A 13,546-nucleotide genomic window follows, 5' to 3' on the forward strand; every position below is an offset into this window, starting at 1 on the left:
ATTCAGTGATAGGTGTATATGATGATTTTAACAAAAGGTTTGCTGTACTATGTTATGATTCTGTATGATGACAATGTGTGATCTTGGATTTTGTACGGAAGGTAATGATCTAGAAGAATGTAAAGGAGGATTCAGACATTTCAGATTTGCTAAGTTCTCTAATCATTAAGGGTAATAATATTGACTGGGTCATGTTGTTAAAGAGTACTGTTTTGTTGCAGTCTACATCCTAATGAGTGAACTGTTTAAGGTTTGATACCAAGGTTTGACATGGTATCAAGAGGATGGATTGTTGTGGAAATTTCTTATACAATGTATTCTGATTGTATAAAGGACTGAGTCCCACTGTTAAGATAGGTACAGGAATGTGTGGGACCTGGTATTTGCATAGGGGACATCTATTGCCTGTCCAGATGGAGATCAATGGGTTTTAGGACAGGATAGGAGAAGATACAACAGGGGGCAGTAAGGTCAGTTGGCCCCTTTGGGTAAACACTACAGTATGGCAGGAAGGATAAGTTGGGGGAAGATAGCATTTGATAGAACAAAGGGAAGGTGTTTGATTGACATGAAACAGATGGCAGCATCTTACCACACCCCTTTTTCCTATGTGATATATACGGTTGAATGAGCTATATTAGTTAGAGGCTCCTCAGACGATTATGTTTGCGTAAGCGGTTGACGCGTCTCTCATAATAGTCTCTGTGCATAATAATTAATAAAACGGTTATGATGTACAAAGAGAACTTTGTTTCTGTGTCCCTTACTCCGAGTGTCGATACATGGAATTACCATCACAGCTAATTACAGTATTCTGTTTATAACTGGCCCCTCACTGAATAATGTGCTGTTCACCCTACAATGTAGCTTTAATAACATCCAATAGGTGAACCATTTTGGTGCTAGGTAGAACTCTTTGCAGATGGTTCTATCTAGAACTGTCCATCTGGGCTTCTGCAAAGAAACAACTGTAATCGGTTCTACCACAATTATGGTTTCTGCCTGGAATCCTGTATGATGTTCATGTTTTAAAGGTTCTTCCATGAACCTTCTGTAAGTTATTCTACCATTAAGCACTTTGTCAGTTAACGGTTCTTCCAATAACCCTTTTACCAGAAAATGGTTCTTTCTAAAACCCTTTATGTAGGGTGCCGCAAAATACAAATTTATCAAGGAAGTTTCTTCCTAGAACTCTTTTCTTCCCCGAACTTCCAGTGAAAAGTCCAAGGTCCTTTTCATCTCAAAATGGTTCTAAAAGAACCCTGTGAAGGGTTTATCCAAGAACCCTTTCTGATATTGACAGTTCTTCCTTGAACCACCTAAGTGTAATTCATACAAACATAAACATCCCATTTTTAAGGTGTAGCATAATACACTTTGCTAACCCTATACAGTGTCTTCTGAAAGTATTCAGACCCTTTCACTTTTTCCAAATGTTTTTGTTATATAGTTAATTTATAATTTACAAATGTTTTTTATATCATTAATCTATACTCTATGCCCCATAATGGAAATATAAAACTGAAATATCAAGTATTCTGACCCTTCATTCAGTACTTTGTAGAAGTGCTTTTGGCAGCGATCACAGATTAAAGTCTCCTTGGGTATGTCTCTACCAGCGTTGCACATTGGGATTTGGGTTGTTTCTCGCATTCTTCCTTGTAGATCCTCTCCAACCTTTCCAGATTTGAGGTGGAGACTCCAATCTGACAGAAAACGCTTCATCTTGGTGCTTCTTAAAGCAATCATTTGTCTTGTCTTAAAACAATAAAAGGCGAAAATGTCTGTACTGTCTGTAAAGGAAAGGTAATACTATGAACATGTAAAACGTATTTACTTTTAAGAAAAGTACAATTTAAAATAATATTTTTAAACCTTTAACCACCTACATAAACACTAACGCTAAACCATAGATGATAAGGTTCATGAAAAGGCCTATTGAGATTTAGAATGATTCTATGTAGATCCATTCTTGCCTTTCTAAGAATATTTCTTGCCTTCTAAACAGTCATCTGAAGGCCCTTTCTTTCATAAACAGTCGTTACAATACAAAGGATTTTACAATAAACTTTGCCAAACAAAAGGGCCCATGGCATTAATATATGGATGTTCAAATGAAAATGTTCCCTTTAGAAAGAATACCCCATTTTTTCCTAAGAGTCTATTGTATTAGAAAGAAGAAAAAGGCACATGGTACAGTTCCAGACAATTATATCACATATATGTATTTTTCTTATGTCAGGTTTGAGTACTTTTCTAGCGCATTTAAATGGCATCTTATTTTAGAATAACTATGGAATTAGTTAATGGTGACAGGCATAAACTTTAAAAAGTTATAATAATTTTGGCATGTGTGAATTTCTCCATAAACCAGATTGAGATTTTCACAACAACCTTAAATTACTTTTCAGAGCATTTCCATAGAGGATGTTGACAGCTTGTGTTATGATGAGCATTTCCAGAGATGCTGTTGACAGCTTGTGTTATAATAAGCATTTCCATACAGGAAGTTGACAGCTTGTGTTATGATAAGCATTTCCATACAGGAAGTTGACAGCTTGTATTATGATGATCATTTCCATAGAGGATGTTGACAGCTTATGTTATGATGAGCATTTCCATAGAGGATGTTGACAGCTTGTGTTATGATGAGCATTTCCAGAGAAGATGTTGACAGCTTGTGTTATGATGAGCATTTCCAGAGATGATGTTGACAGCTTGTGTTATGATAAGCATTTCCATACAGGAAGCTGACAGCTTGTATTATGATGATCATTTCCATAGAGGATGTTGACAGCTTATATTATGATGAGCATTTCCATAGAGGATGTTGACAGCTTGTGTTATGATGAGCATTTCCACAGAGGATGTTGACAGCTTGTGTTATGATGAGCATTTCCATAGAGGATGTTGACAGCTTGTGTTATGATGAGCATTTCTATAGAGGATGTTGACAGCTTGTGTTATGATGAGGATTTCCATAGAGGATGTTGACAGCTTGTGTTATGATGAATAGTGTGAAACTGTATAAACGATACAAAATGTACCAGCAGTTGTATATAGAAGGTAAAAAGAAAACAGGTATATTGATTTACTAGCCCACATACAGGTATATCCACTGTATTTGGGCTAGTAAATCAATGGTATACAGTGCCTCAAAGTATTCAGATCCCTCTCCAAATGTTGTTGTGTTATGGACTTCATTTATAAGTGATAAAATATATACACATATATATACAGTGGGGAGAACAAGTATTTGATACACTAACGATTTTGCAGGTTTTCCCACTTACAAAGCATGTAGAAGTATGTAATTTTTATCATAGGTACTCTTCAACTGTGAGTGACGGAACCTAAAACAAAAATCCAGAAAATCTCAATTAATTTGCATTTTATTGCATGACATAAGTATTTGATACATCAGAAAACAGAACTTAATATTTGGTACAGAAACCTTTGTTTGCAATTAGAGATCATACTTTCCTGTAGTTCTTGACCAGGTTTGCACACACTGCAGCAGATTTTGGCCCACTCCTCCATACAGACCTTCTCCAGATCCTTCAGGTTTCGGGGCCGTCGCTGGGCAATACGGACTTTCAGCTCCCTCCAATGATTTTCTTTTGGGTTCAGGTCTGGAGACTGGCTAGGCCTCTCCAGGACCTTGAGATGCTTCTTACGGAGCCACTCCTTAGTTGCCCTGGCTGTGTGTTTCGGGTCGTTGTTTTGCTGGAAGACCCAGCCATGACCCATCTTCAATGCTCTTACAGAGGAAAGGAGGTTGTTGGCCAAGATCTTGCAGGACATGGCCCCATCCATCCTCCCCTCAATACGGTGCAGTCGTCCTGTCCCCTTTGCAGAAAAGCATCCCCAAAGAATGAGGTTTCCACCTCCATGCTTCACGGTTGGGATGATGTTCTTGGGGTTGTACTCATCCTTCTTCCTCCAAACACGGCAAGTGGAGTTTAGACCAAAAAGCTCTATTTTTGTCTCATCAGACCACATGACCTTCTCCCATTCCTCCTCTGGATCATCCAAATGATCATCCAAGTGGCACTCTTCAGGTCATTGACCAGGTCCTGCTGTGTAGTTCTGGGCTGAGCGAGATTGATCGTCATCTTGAACTTCTTCCATTTTCAAATAATTGCACCAACTGTTGTTGCCTTCTCACCAAGCTGCTTGCTTATTGTCCTGTAGCCCATCTCAGCCTTGTGCAGGTCTACAATTTTATCCCTGATGTCCTTACACAGCTCTCTGGTCTTGGCCATTGTGGAGAGGTTGGAGTCTGTTTGATTGTGTGGACAGGTGTCGTTTTTACAGGTAACAAGTTCAAACAGGTGCAGTTAATACAGGTAATGAGTGGAGAACAGGTCTGTGAGAGCCAGAATCCTTACTGGTTGGTAGGTGATCAAATACTTATGTCATGCAATAAAATGCAAATTAATTATTGAAAATCATACAATGTGATTTTCTGGATTTGTGTTTTAGATTCTGTCTCTCACAGTTGAAGTGGATTTATGATCAAAAAATTACAGACCTCTACATGCTTTGTAAGTAGGAAAACCTGCAAAATCGGCAGTGTATCAAATACTTGTTCTCCCCACTGTATATATTGCAATCAGTCGACATTTCCCCATGAAACACATTTTTTGTCATTTGTGCAAACATTTTAAAAAAACCAAAGTGAAATATCTTCTATATAAACATTCAGACACCTTATTCAGCACTTTGTAGAAGTGCTTTTGGCAGCGATCACAGCTTAGAGTCTTGGGTATGCCTGTACCAGCTTGGCAAACCTACATTTGGGCAGTTTCTCCTATTTTTCCCTGCAGATCCTGTCACTCTGTCTGATTGAATGGAGAGCATCAGTAAACTGCAACCATCGACATGTATTATGACTTTTATTCTGAAGTGGCTTTTGTCCACCCACTCAGCCATAAAGGCCTGATTGATGGAGTGCTACAGAGATGTTTGTTGGCAGGATCTTCCCCAGATACAAATCTATCTCAGAGGATATAGAATAAGTAGAGTTCCTTGGACTTTGTTGCTTGTTTTATGCTCTGACATGCACTGTGAAGTATGCAACCTCATACAGGCCTCTGCATGCCTTTATACATCATGTCCAATCAATTAAACTGAACATCAGTCAGGTGGGATACATCTGAAACCAATACGAGTGTTATGGCAAAGGGTCTATGTACTTGGGTATATGAGATATTACAGTTTGATGGCAAAAAGTATTCATATTGAATACATTTTACACTAGGTCAATAAAACAGCAGAATGTGGAGAAAGTAATGGGGTCTGAATTTTTTTTCCAAATGCACTGTGATGAAGTCTCTGAGCCTTGGTCCGTGGTGCTTCCTCTGACCAGAAATGAGTGTATTTTCCATCCAGTGGTTTACATTCTCGTGCCTGTTTCTTTACAGTCATTTGTTAAGGACTACATGATTCCGATAGCAAGGCTTCTGCTTGGCCTGGATACCACACCAGGGTCTGGTTACCTATGTGCAGTAAGTATGGAGGCCTGTTTAAGACAAGTTATGTGTGTGTTGCAGTGTGTGTATACCGACTGTACTCCCCTGTACCCTCCAGATGAAGGTGACAGAAGAGGATCTGTGGATCAGGACATATGGCAGGTTGTTCCAGAAGCTGTGTTCCTCCAGTGCAGAGATTCCTATAGGCATATATCGCACAGAGTCTCACATGTTCTCCTCTTCTGAGGTAAGCTATTGCTTTGGCCTTCATTGCTTATTCTTCCCTGTTAAAACGGTAGGAACCTGCCAAATCCCAAAATGATCAAGCATGAGTACATTGAAGGATGCATTACATAGTGTGTACGGATACATTTTATGCTTTATTGACAGAGGAGAATGTGCTGAAATGGCTGTAGGGTGGATTCAAACCCACGCTGTAGCCGTATGTGTGAGACAAAAGCAGCGGTTTAGACCACTGGACCAACCTAGGCCACAGCTAATGGACGTTCTGAAAATATATATTCAGTGCTATGCGTAAAGGCCGCCTGAGTTTTTTTAAAAGCATTTATTTGAGCAGTATGTGTTATAAAAACCTTAAATATAAAATTGCAGTAAAATCAAAGAAACATTAAAATGAAAAGTACAGTGAAAAGTAACAAAAAACAACTGCCGTTTTTAAAAGGCGTCAATATTTTGTGTAGCCTCCCGTAGAATGCAAAACTGAAGCTTTGGAAAATTCATTTTTTTACATTTTAATGTTATATAGTGTTTTTACATGGGCATAAACGTATAGTTTAAATGAATAGCTGTAAACTATTTTCTTAGATACCTTAAGACTTTTGCACAGTGTATTTCTGTAAATATATAGAATATAGATTATCCCTATATATTTGGGCAGAACTTGTGCTGGCATTCATGGTAATGATGCTTCGTATGCATATTTGGTGCTACCATTCACATACAAACTTGTATTTGGTGCTACCATTCACACACAAACTTGTATTTGGTGCTACCATTCACACATCTCCTCGTCAAGTAAATGACTTGTACTGTTGCAAAATGCTACTTTGAGCAAGGTTTTTATTTCATCCATCCTTGTCTTTTGTCTGTGTGGTCTGTCCATGATTCCAACTCCCATTACTAGATAAAGGCTAGTTACAAACAGGTAAGATGGATAAACACTTCATTAACACTGTCAGTCACTCATTGATAACGCTTGGGAAATCATTGTATAGGATCAGTCATTGAAAAGTGCTAACCAATCTTTCAATTGAATCCTACTGTCCACACTGATTACACGGTACTAACCTGTCAACCACCTTCTAGTCTCAAGTGTCCATCAATGTGGATGACCCCGTGGGTGATGAACCGAGAGACAGCCGCCGCGAGCCCTGGAAGAAGACTGCTCACCGGAACTCCACCGCCAGCGACCAATCAGAACACCCGTTACTGAGGAAGAAGAGCCTCCAGTGGGCGAGGCGCCTGAGCAGGAAGAACACCAAACCACCAACCAGGACCGAAAGGATCTCCCAACAGCGCCTCAACCTGTACCGGCGCTCTGAGAGACAGGAGCTGTCTGAACTGGTCAAGAACCGCATGAAGCACCTGGGCCTGCCAACAGTGGGATACGGTGAGTGGAGGCACCGGTGATACTGAAGGACGCTTTGTTAGGTTTAGTTTATTGTTTTTCTAAATGTCTTTCCGTTCAGGGGTGAAAGTAGATTTCTAATTTTTATTGGTATAATCCTAGAATTAGATTGATGACACAATCACTATTCATTTCGAACAAGTGGTACCCTGTTACATCTATGCCTTTCTAATAAAACGTGTATCATGTTTTACTTTTCCTTGTAGCGTGGCATTAACATGATCATGATGTCTTCATGTAACTGTCCAACAATTACTTCATAAGCTGTTCCCGAACCCACTTACATTCATCCAGTCTGAAAAATATTCTAGGATCCAAACATAAGGTCACTGGTTTTTGGTATTACTGTGCATTTTAGAATGCACCACTAGCCAGTCAGAGACTAGTATTTAACCATACTGTTGTCATATTAAGCAGTAAGGCACAAGGGGGGGTGTTGTATGGCATGTACCACAGCTAAGAGCTTTTTTCTAAGCACAACACATTGCTCATTGCCCAGACACAGCACTTAGCTGTGGTATTTGCAAAAGACCACACTGCCTTGGCCATATTGCCTAATTATACCACAATATTATCAAATGCTACTCTCTTATTGGCCAGTAGTGCATCTCAGTATGTGCATCAAAACCACAAAACCCCAAATGACCTTATAGCTATTATAAGCCGGTTACCAACACAAATCCAGCAGTAAAAAGTGATGTCATCTCATATTTTGGTATCTCATTTAAACAGCGCTTTCATCCAGTCATCATTCAGGATTTCAACCAACCGGTTTATAATGCTAATAACGGGCATTACGGGCTTAGTTTCACCCCTGATTATCATAGTCTATGTATTGGTGCTGTATTTGATGAGAGTGAGGGATTAGTTGGAGAATGTCAGGTGGTCATTGTTGTTGGAGATTTTCTTGACTTGTATTTATTTTGCTGTGTGTTAGATATGATTGTTTCTCCAAATACACATTGTAATGGTAGCAGATGAAAATAGCATCATATTGTGTTGGTATTTTAAAGATGCATCACAGCTTCTTCTTTTCACTGTGTAACAGTGGCATCCATTCACCTCACTTCATTGAACACAGTTTTGAGGGTTGTACCAGTGTCATAACATCTCACTACGCCTATAGCAATGTAAACATTTCTCAACACCTAACATAAACTCCGGAATCATTCCATGGGCATTCTCCATTATTTACATAATTCTACATTACGCACGTTTGGTATGACAATTAACATCCATTCTCTTGTGAAAGTGCATAACCTCTATATGAATGTTCTTAAGTTAATCGAAGTCTAAGGACAGAAGGACGAAAAATATTGAGCATCTCAGATTGTATTTTCTCCTCATCTATTCCATTCTTTTGACGCTTTTCCTCTCACACTCATCTTATTTTGCACAAAAAAAATTCCTTATATAATTCTCCATATCATTCCTCATGCCAAAACATTATGATGACTCATTCATATAATCTCTGTAGGGGTTTCAATGCTTATTAGGTAACACTTAAATACTCAACAAATCATTACCGTTATTTTGAAATTGGATGCGGGATCCAGAAATAGATCTTTACATAATAAATTATATTTTTAATTATAATTTGAATTATAAATAAAGTTTTAGCTTTTAGCATGGGAGCATGATTTCTTTCCCATTTAAAACCTGAAATTGCATTTTTGCTGCAAGCCTGATCCTTTCTTTCTTCTCTCTTTTCTTTCTCCCATTCTGTTCTATCTTTCCCCTCTGGCTTGTAGAGGATGTTGCTAATCTTACAGCGAGCGATGTCATGAACCGAGTTAATCTAGGATATTTACAAGGTAATTCCACATAGTGTCTATAATCAGTATGCAACACATTTGATGTGGTAATGTGTCAAGTGATCCACAAAGCATTTAAACTTATACTGTTTGTTCCAGTGTAGTGCTAATTTCCCGCAAACAATACTCAATGCTCAGGGAAGAACATTGATAGGGAAGTTATTGATGGTTTTATTCTACGTTGTAAGTAACTTTTGTAAAATAAAAATAAAAATTGAAAAGCACACCAACATTCCTTTGAGAGGGAAGAACAATTGAAGAAGCTTCCCATAACTACTCATAAACGTAACAATTGATGCCATACTATCATACTAGCCATACGTTGGCCGGCTAGGCAAACCACGAGTCGGTAGTCAGAATGCCTTGTTAATGAACCATGGTAGGCTCTTGAGTTAACATTATTGACTGTCTTAGAGTTGCAGGGCATTTCAGAGCATCCGATAAGTGAAGAGACCAGAACAGGTTAGATGGAGACTCATAACCGTACAGTAGTTCTGCATGACCCTGTGTGATATGATGGGCGGGGGGGGGGCAGCGGTGGGTGGCCGACAAGCAGTCGCTCTCCCCCTCTGTCCTCTACATCGTGCGGACTGAAGCGGGAGACCTAGGCCTAGTTCACGCCCGGATTAAACGACTGACGTACGCCAAAGGTTACGTCGAGCGCGTCGTACATCGGCCGTGCGACCTGTGTGAACTAGGCCTTGTTGACTGAAGGTCATGGGCCAGAATACAAAGTTATTGCAGGGAGGAGATGGGAATACTCTACAGGGCCGCGGGATGGGAAGGAGTGAAGCAGAAAGCATTGTGACTGTGCTTGGAAGATCAAAAGTTTGCTGATACAATCACACCAAAGCAACCCTGGGAATATTCTGGAACACAACAATAGTTGCTAACAGAAAAACCCATGTAAACATGTCTTTGTGCCTAAACGATCATTAAAATGTATCATATGCGTTTGAAAGGTATTTGCAAACACATTTCAGATTATCCTAAATTGACCCTATATTCTGACCCCTTCAAATCCCACCCGCCGAATGTGTTTTTGCTTCACTCCGATTCGTTGGGCCTCACTTCGTCCCATTGAGTCTTTCCCTGCTGGTTGCTGGAGCATGTCCTATTCGTGTTTTGTGGGTTTGTCAGCATTTTTATATGGGGGCTGAGTGTCATTGGCATGGCAACCATGGTGACGTGTCGCCGCGAGTGACCCGGGCCTACTACGTGTGGAATGCTCAGGAGGCGAATCTCCGCGGACGGCGTCTGCATGTCATGTCGTATATACGGCGCATGGGCGCGATGCGCTTGCCTCTGTGGCAGCATGGGCCTACGGTCTTCCAGTCATGCCCTGTCAGTAACGGTTAGACCTTCTCTCTCTCCTACCCACCCCGCGTGGCTTTATAAGGGGCAAACACAGGTGGGTTTGGTGAAGCCGATGCACTTTACCCCCCAACCCCAGAGCTTGAGCCCCATTCTGTCCCAGGTACACGGTTTCAGCCTCTCACACGCAAACAGCACACACACACACACACATACACACTTACACATTTTAGTCAGACACTCGTTATGGATACGCGACACGCTTCCATAAGCAAAGGTCAAAAGTCAGGGAAAACAGGTCAGGTTGTTGGGGGCAAGTTGATTGTACTTTTATTAACAATCATTGACTTTGATTTTATTGAATATAAAATTCATACAGGATTATACTATGCCAGGTGTTTTGGTTGTTTTGCGATTTTTATAATGGAAAAACATCTGTCCCTGCTATATTTCATACAGGACAGTATGTAAGTAGTTAGGGTTTGTCCAAACCTGAATAGCACATAGAATGGCCCTTAATATTACATGCATCTCATTTACTATGTCAGTTAGCCCTTTAATTTAGATCAGGGAATGCTATACGTGTGTTTGCTAAGCTAAAATCATTTGTCGGCTAGCACTGTGTGCAATGTGTGAATGGGAGGGGACTGGTACAGAGCCGAGCAGCTGCTAAGACCTGTCTGTTCTGTTGTGTTCCAGATGAGATGAACGACCACCAGAACACACTGTCCTATGTTCTTATCAACCCACCCCCAGACACAATGCTGGAGCTCAATGACATTGTGTAAGTACAATGTGAAAAGGTGTAACCTGACTCTTCACACTTCTTTCAAACACTATCCAGAGTGTAGTATACTTACTGACTGGACATAGCACAGTCCCTATGGGGACAGTACCATTCTGTAGAGATGCACCGATATATTGCCCAGCAATCATATTGCATTTATGGGCAAAAAAATGTAATAAATGGAAACTGCTGATTGCTTTAAAATGGCCAGTTATTTTTTGCTCAAGTCATGTGTCTACAGGTGCTGGTCATAAAATTAGAATATCATCAAAAAGTTTATTTATTTCAGTAATTCCATTCAAAAAGTGAAACTTGTATATTATATTCATTCATTACACACAGACTGATATATTTCAAATGTTTATTTATTTTAATTGTGATGATTATAACTGACAACCAATGAAAATCCCAAATTCAGTATCTCAGAAAATTAGAATATTACTTAAGACCAATACAAAAAAAGGATTTTCAGAAATGTTGGCCAACTGAAAAGTATGAACATGAAAAGTATGAGCATGTACAGCACTCAATACTTAGTTGGGGCTCCTTTTGCCTGAATTACTGCAGCAATGCGGCGTGGCATGGAGTTGATCAGTCTGTGGCACTGCTCAAGTGTTATGAGAGCCCAGGTTGCTCTAATAGTGGCCTTCAGCTCTTATGCATTGTTGGGTCTGGCGTATCGCATCTTCCTCTTCACAATACCCCATAGATTTTCTATAGGGTCAAGGTCAGGCGAGTTTGCTGGCCAATTATGAACAGGGATACCATGGTCCTTAAACCAGGTACTGGTAGCTTTGGCACTATGTGCAGGTGCCAAATCCTGTTGGAAAATGAAATCTGCATCTCCATAAAGTTGGTCAGCAGCAGGAAGCATGAAGTGCTCTAAAACATTCTGTTAGACGGCTGCGTTGACCTTGGACCTCAGAAAACACAGTGGACCAACACCAGCAGATGACATGGCACCCCAAACCATCACTGACTGTGGAAACTTTATACTGGACTTCAAGCAATGTGGATTCTGTGCCTTTCCTCTCTTCCTCCAGACTCTGGGACCTTGATTTCCAAAGGAAATGCAAAATTTACTTTCATCAGAGAACAAAACTCAGCAGCAGTTCAGTCCTTTTTGTCTTTAGCCCAGGCGAGACTCTTCTGATGCTGTGTCTTGTTCAAGAGTGGCTTGACACAAGTAATGTGACAGCTGAAACCCATGTCTTGCATACGTCTGTGCGTGGTGGTTCTTGAAGCACTGACTCCAGCTGCAGTCCACTCTTTGAATCTCCCCCACATTTTTAAATGGGTTTTGTTTCACAATCCTCCCCAGGGTGCGGTTATCCCTATTGCTTTTACACTTTTTTCTACCACATCTTTTCCTTCCCTTCGCCTCTCTATTAATGTGCTTGGACACAGAGCTCTGTGAACAGCCAGCCTCTTTAGCTATGATCTTTGTGTCTTGCCCTCCTTGTGCAAGGTGTCAATGGTCGTCTTTTGGACTGCTGTCAAGTCAACAGTCTTCCCCATGATTGTGTTGCCTACAGAACTAGACTGAGAGCCCAAAAAGGCCTTTGCAGGTGTTTTGGGTTAATTAGTTGATTAGAGTGTGGCACCAGGTGACTTCAATATTGAACCTTTTCACAATTTTCTAATTTTCTGAGATACTGAATTTGGGGTTTTCATTAGTTGTCAGTTATAATCATCAAAATTAAAATAAATAAACACTTGAAATATATCAGTCTGTGTGGAATGAATGTATACATTATACAAGTTTCACTTTTTGAATGGAATTACTGAAATAATTTTATGACCAGCACGTGTATAGTTTTATTGGTATTATTAATTTTTTGTGGCAGTTTTTTTCAAGCATAATACGACATTTACTAAATTGAAATCCATGCATTGTAAGGAAAATTGCTATTTTATGATATAGGGGTATTTTATGATATATTAAAATATATGTGGAAAAATATTTATGATTGAATTTGCATTTGTTTAAATTCAAATCATAATTTAAGTAATATTTAAAAAAAATTTATTCCAGGGTACACAGGAGCAGAAATCACAAAGCATTGCCATCTGACAATTGTTTTCACTGAAAATCAAAATCAATTATTGTACCGTGACATTGTTTTTTTGTTCGGAAATATTTAAAAAATAAGACTTGGGGGGGCAGGAAGGTGAAATAAAATATACTGACAGTATGTTGCTTACATAAGTATTCAACCCCTGTGCAGTGCAAGCGCTCCGTTGACACATGAAATGAATATCCCTACAAAGTACCCACAGGGTAAAGGGTATGGAATAATACCCAGGTTTTGGATATCCCAGTCAGCATAGTTTGGCAAGAAAGACTCCAAGTATTATCTGAAAGGATGAGTGACGCAGGTGCATTTGTGGACATATGAGATCAACAGAGATTTGTGGCCAAAACCCAAAGCACTATGTGTGGTGCAAACCTCACACTGCCCAAGCAGGTTGCAAAATTAGGGCATCTTATCGAAATTGATGGAAGAAA

The 13,546-nt window shown here is 39.8% G+C and overlaps 1 protein-coding gene across 8 annotated transcripts in view; it reads left to right on the forward strand.

Moving 5' to 3' along the window:
* Nucleotides 1-13,546, forward strand: part of LOC105014068 (potassium channel subfamily T member 1) — a 101,368-nt gene that overhangs the window by 83,334 nt on the left and 4,488 nt on the right. For 5 of the 8 annotated variants that reach the window (XM_020052926.2, XM_010876067.3, XM_020052927.3 and 2 more), the window contains 8 exons: nucleotides 5,427-5,510; nucleotides 5,593-5,721; nucleotides 6,619-6,639; nucleotides 6,801-7,104; nucleotides 8,874-8,936; nucleotides 9,351-9,398; nucleotides 10,336-10,413; nucleotides 10,950-11,034. In XM_020052926.2, the coding sequence (XP_019908485.1) occupies nucleotides 5,427-5,510; nucleotides 5,593-5,721; nucleotides 6,619-6,639; nucleotides 6,801-7,104; nucleotides 8,874-8,936; nucleotides 9,351-9,398; nucleotides 10,336-10,413; nucleotides 10,950-11,034 (812 nt within the window). The remainder of the gene's footprint in view (nucleotides 1-5,426; nucleotides 5,511-5,592; nucleotides 5,722-6,618; nucleotides 6,640-6,800; nucleotides 7,105-8,873; nucleotides 8,937-9,350; nucleotides 9,399-10,335; nucleotides 10,414-10,949; nucleotides 11,035-13,546) is intronic. The other 3 variants (XM_020052930.2, XM_020052931.3, XM_020052932.2) reach the window with 3 other exon arrangements.

This window comes from Esox lucius, chromosome 13 (assembly GCF_011004845.1).
Source record: "Esox lucius isolate fEsoLuc1 chromosome 13, fEsoLuc1.pri, whole genome shotgun sequence".
Classification (NCBI taxonomy): Eukaryota; Metazoa; Chordata; class Actinopteri; order Esociformes; family Esocidae; genus Esox; species Esox lucius.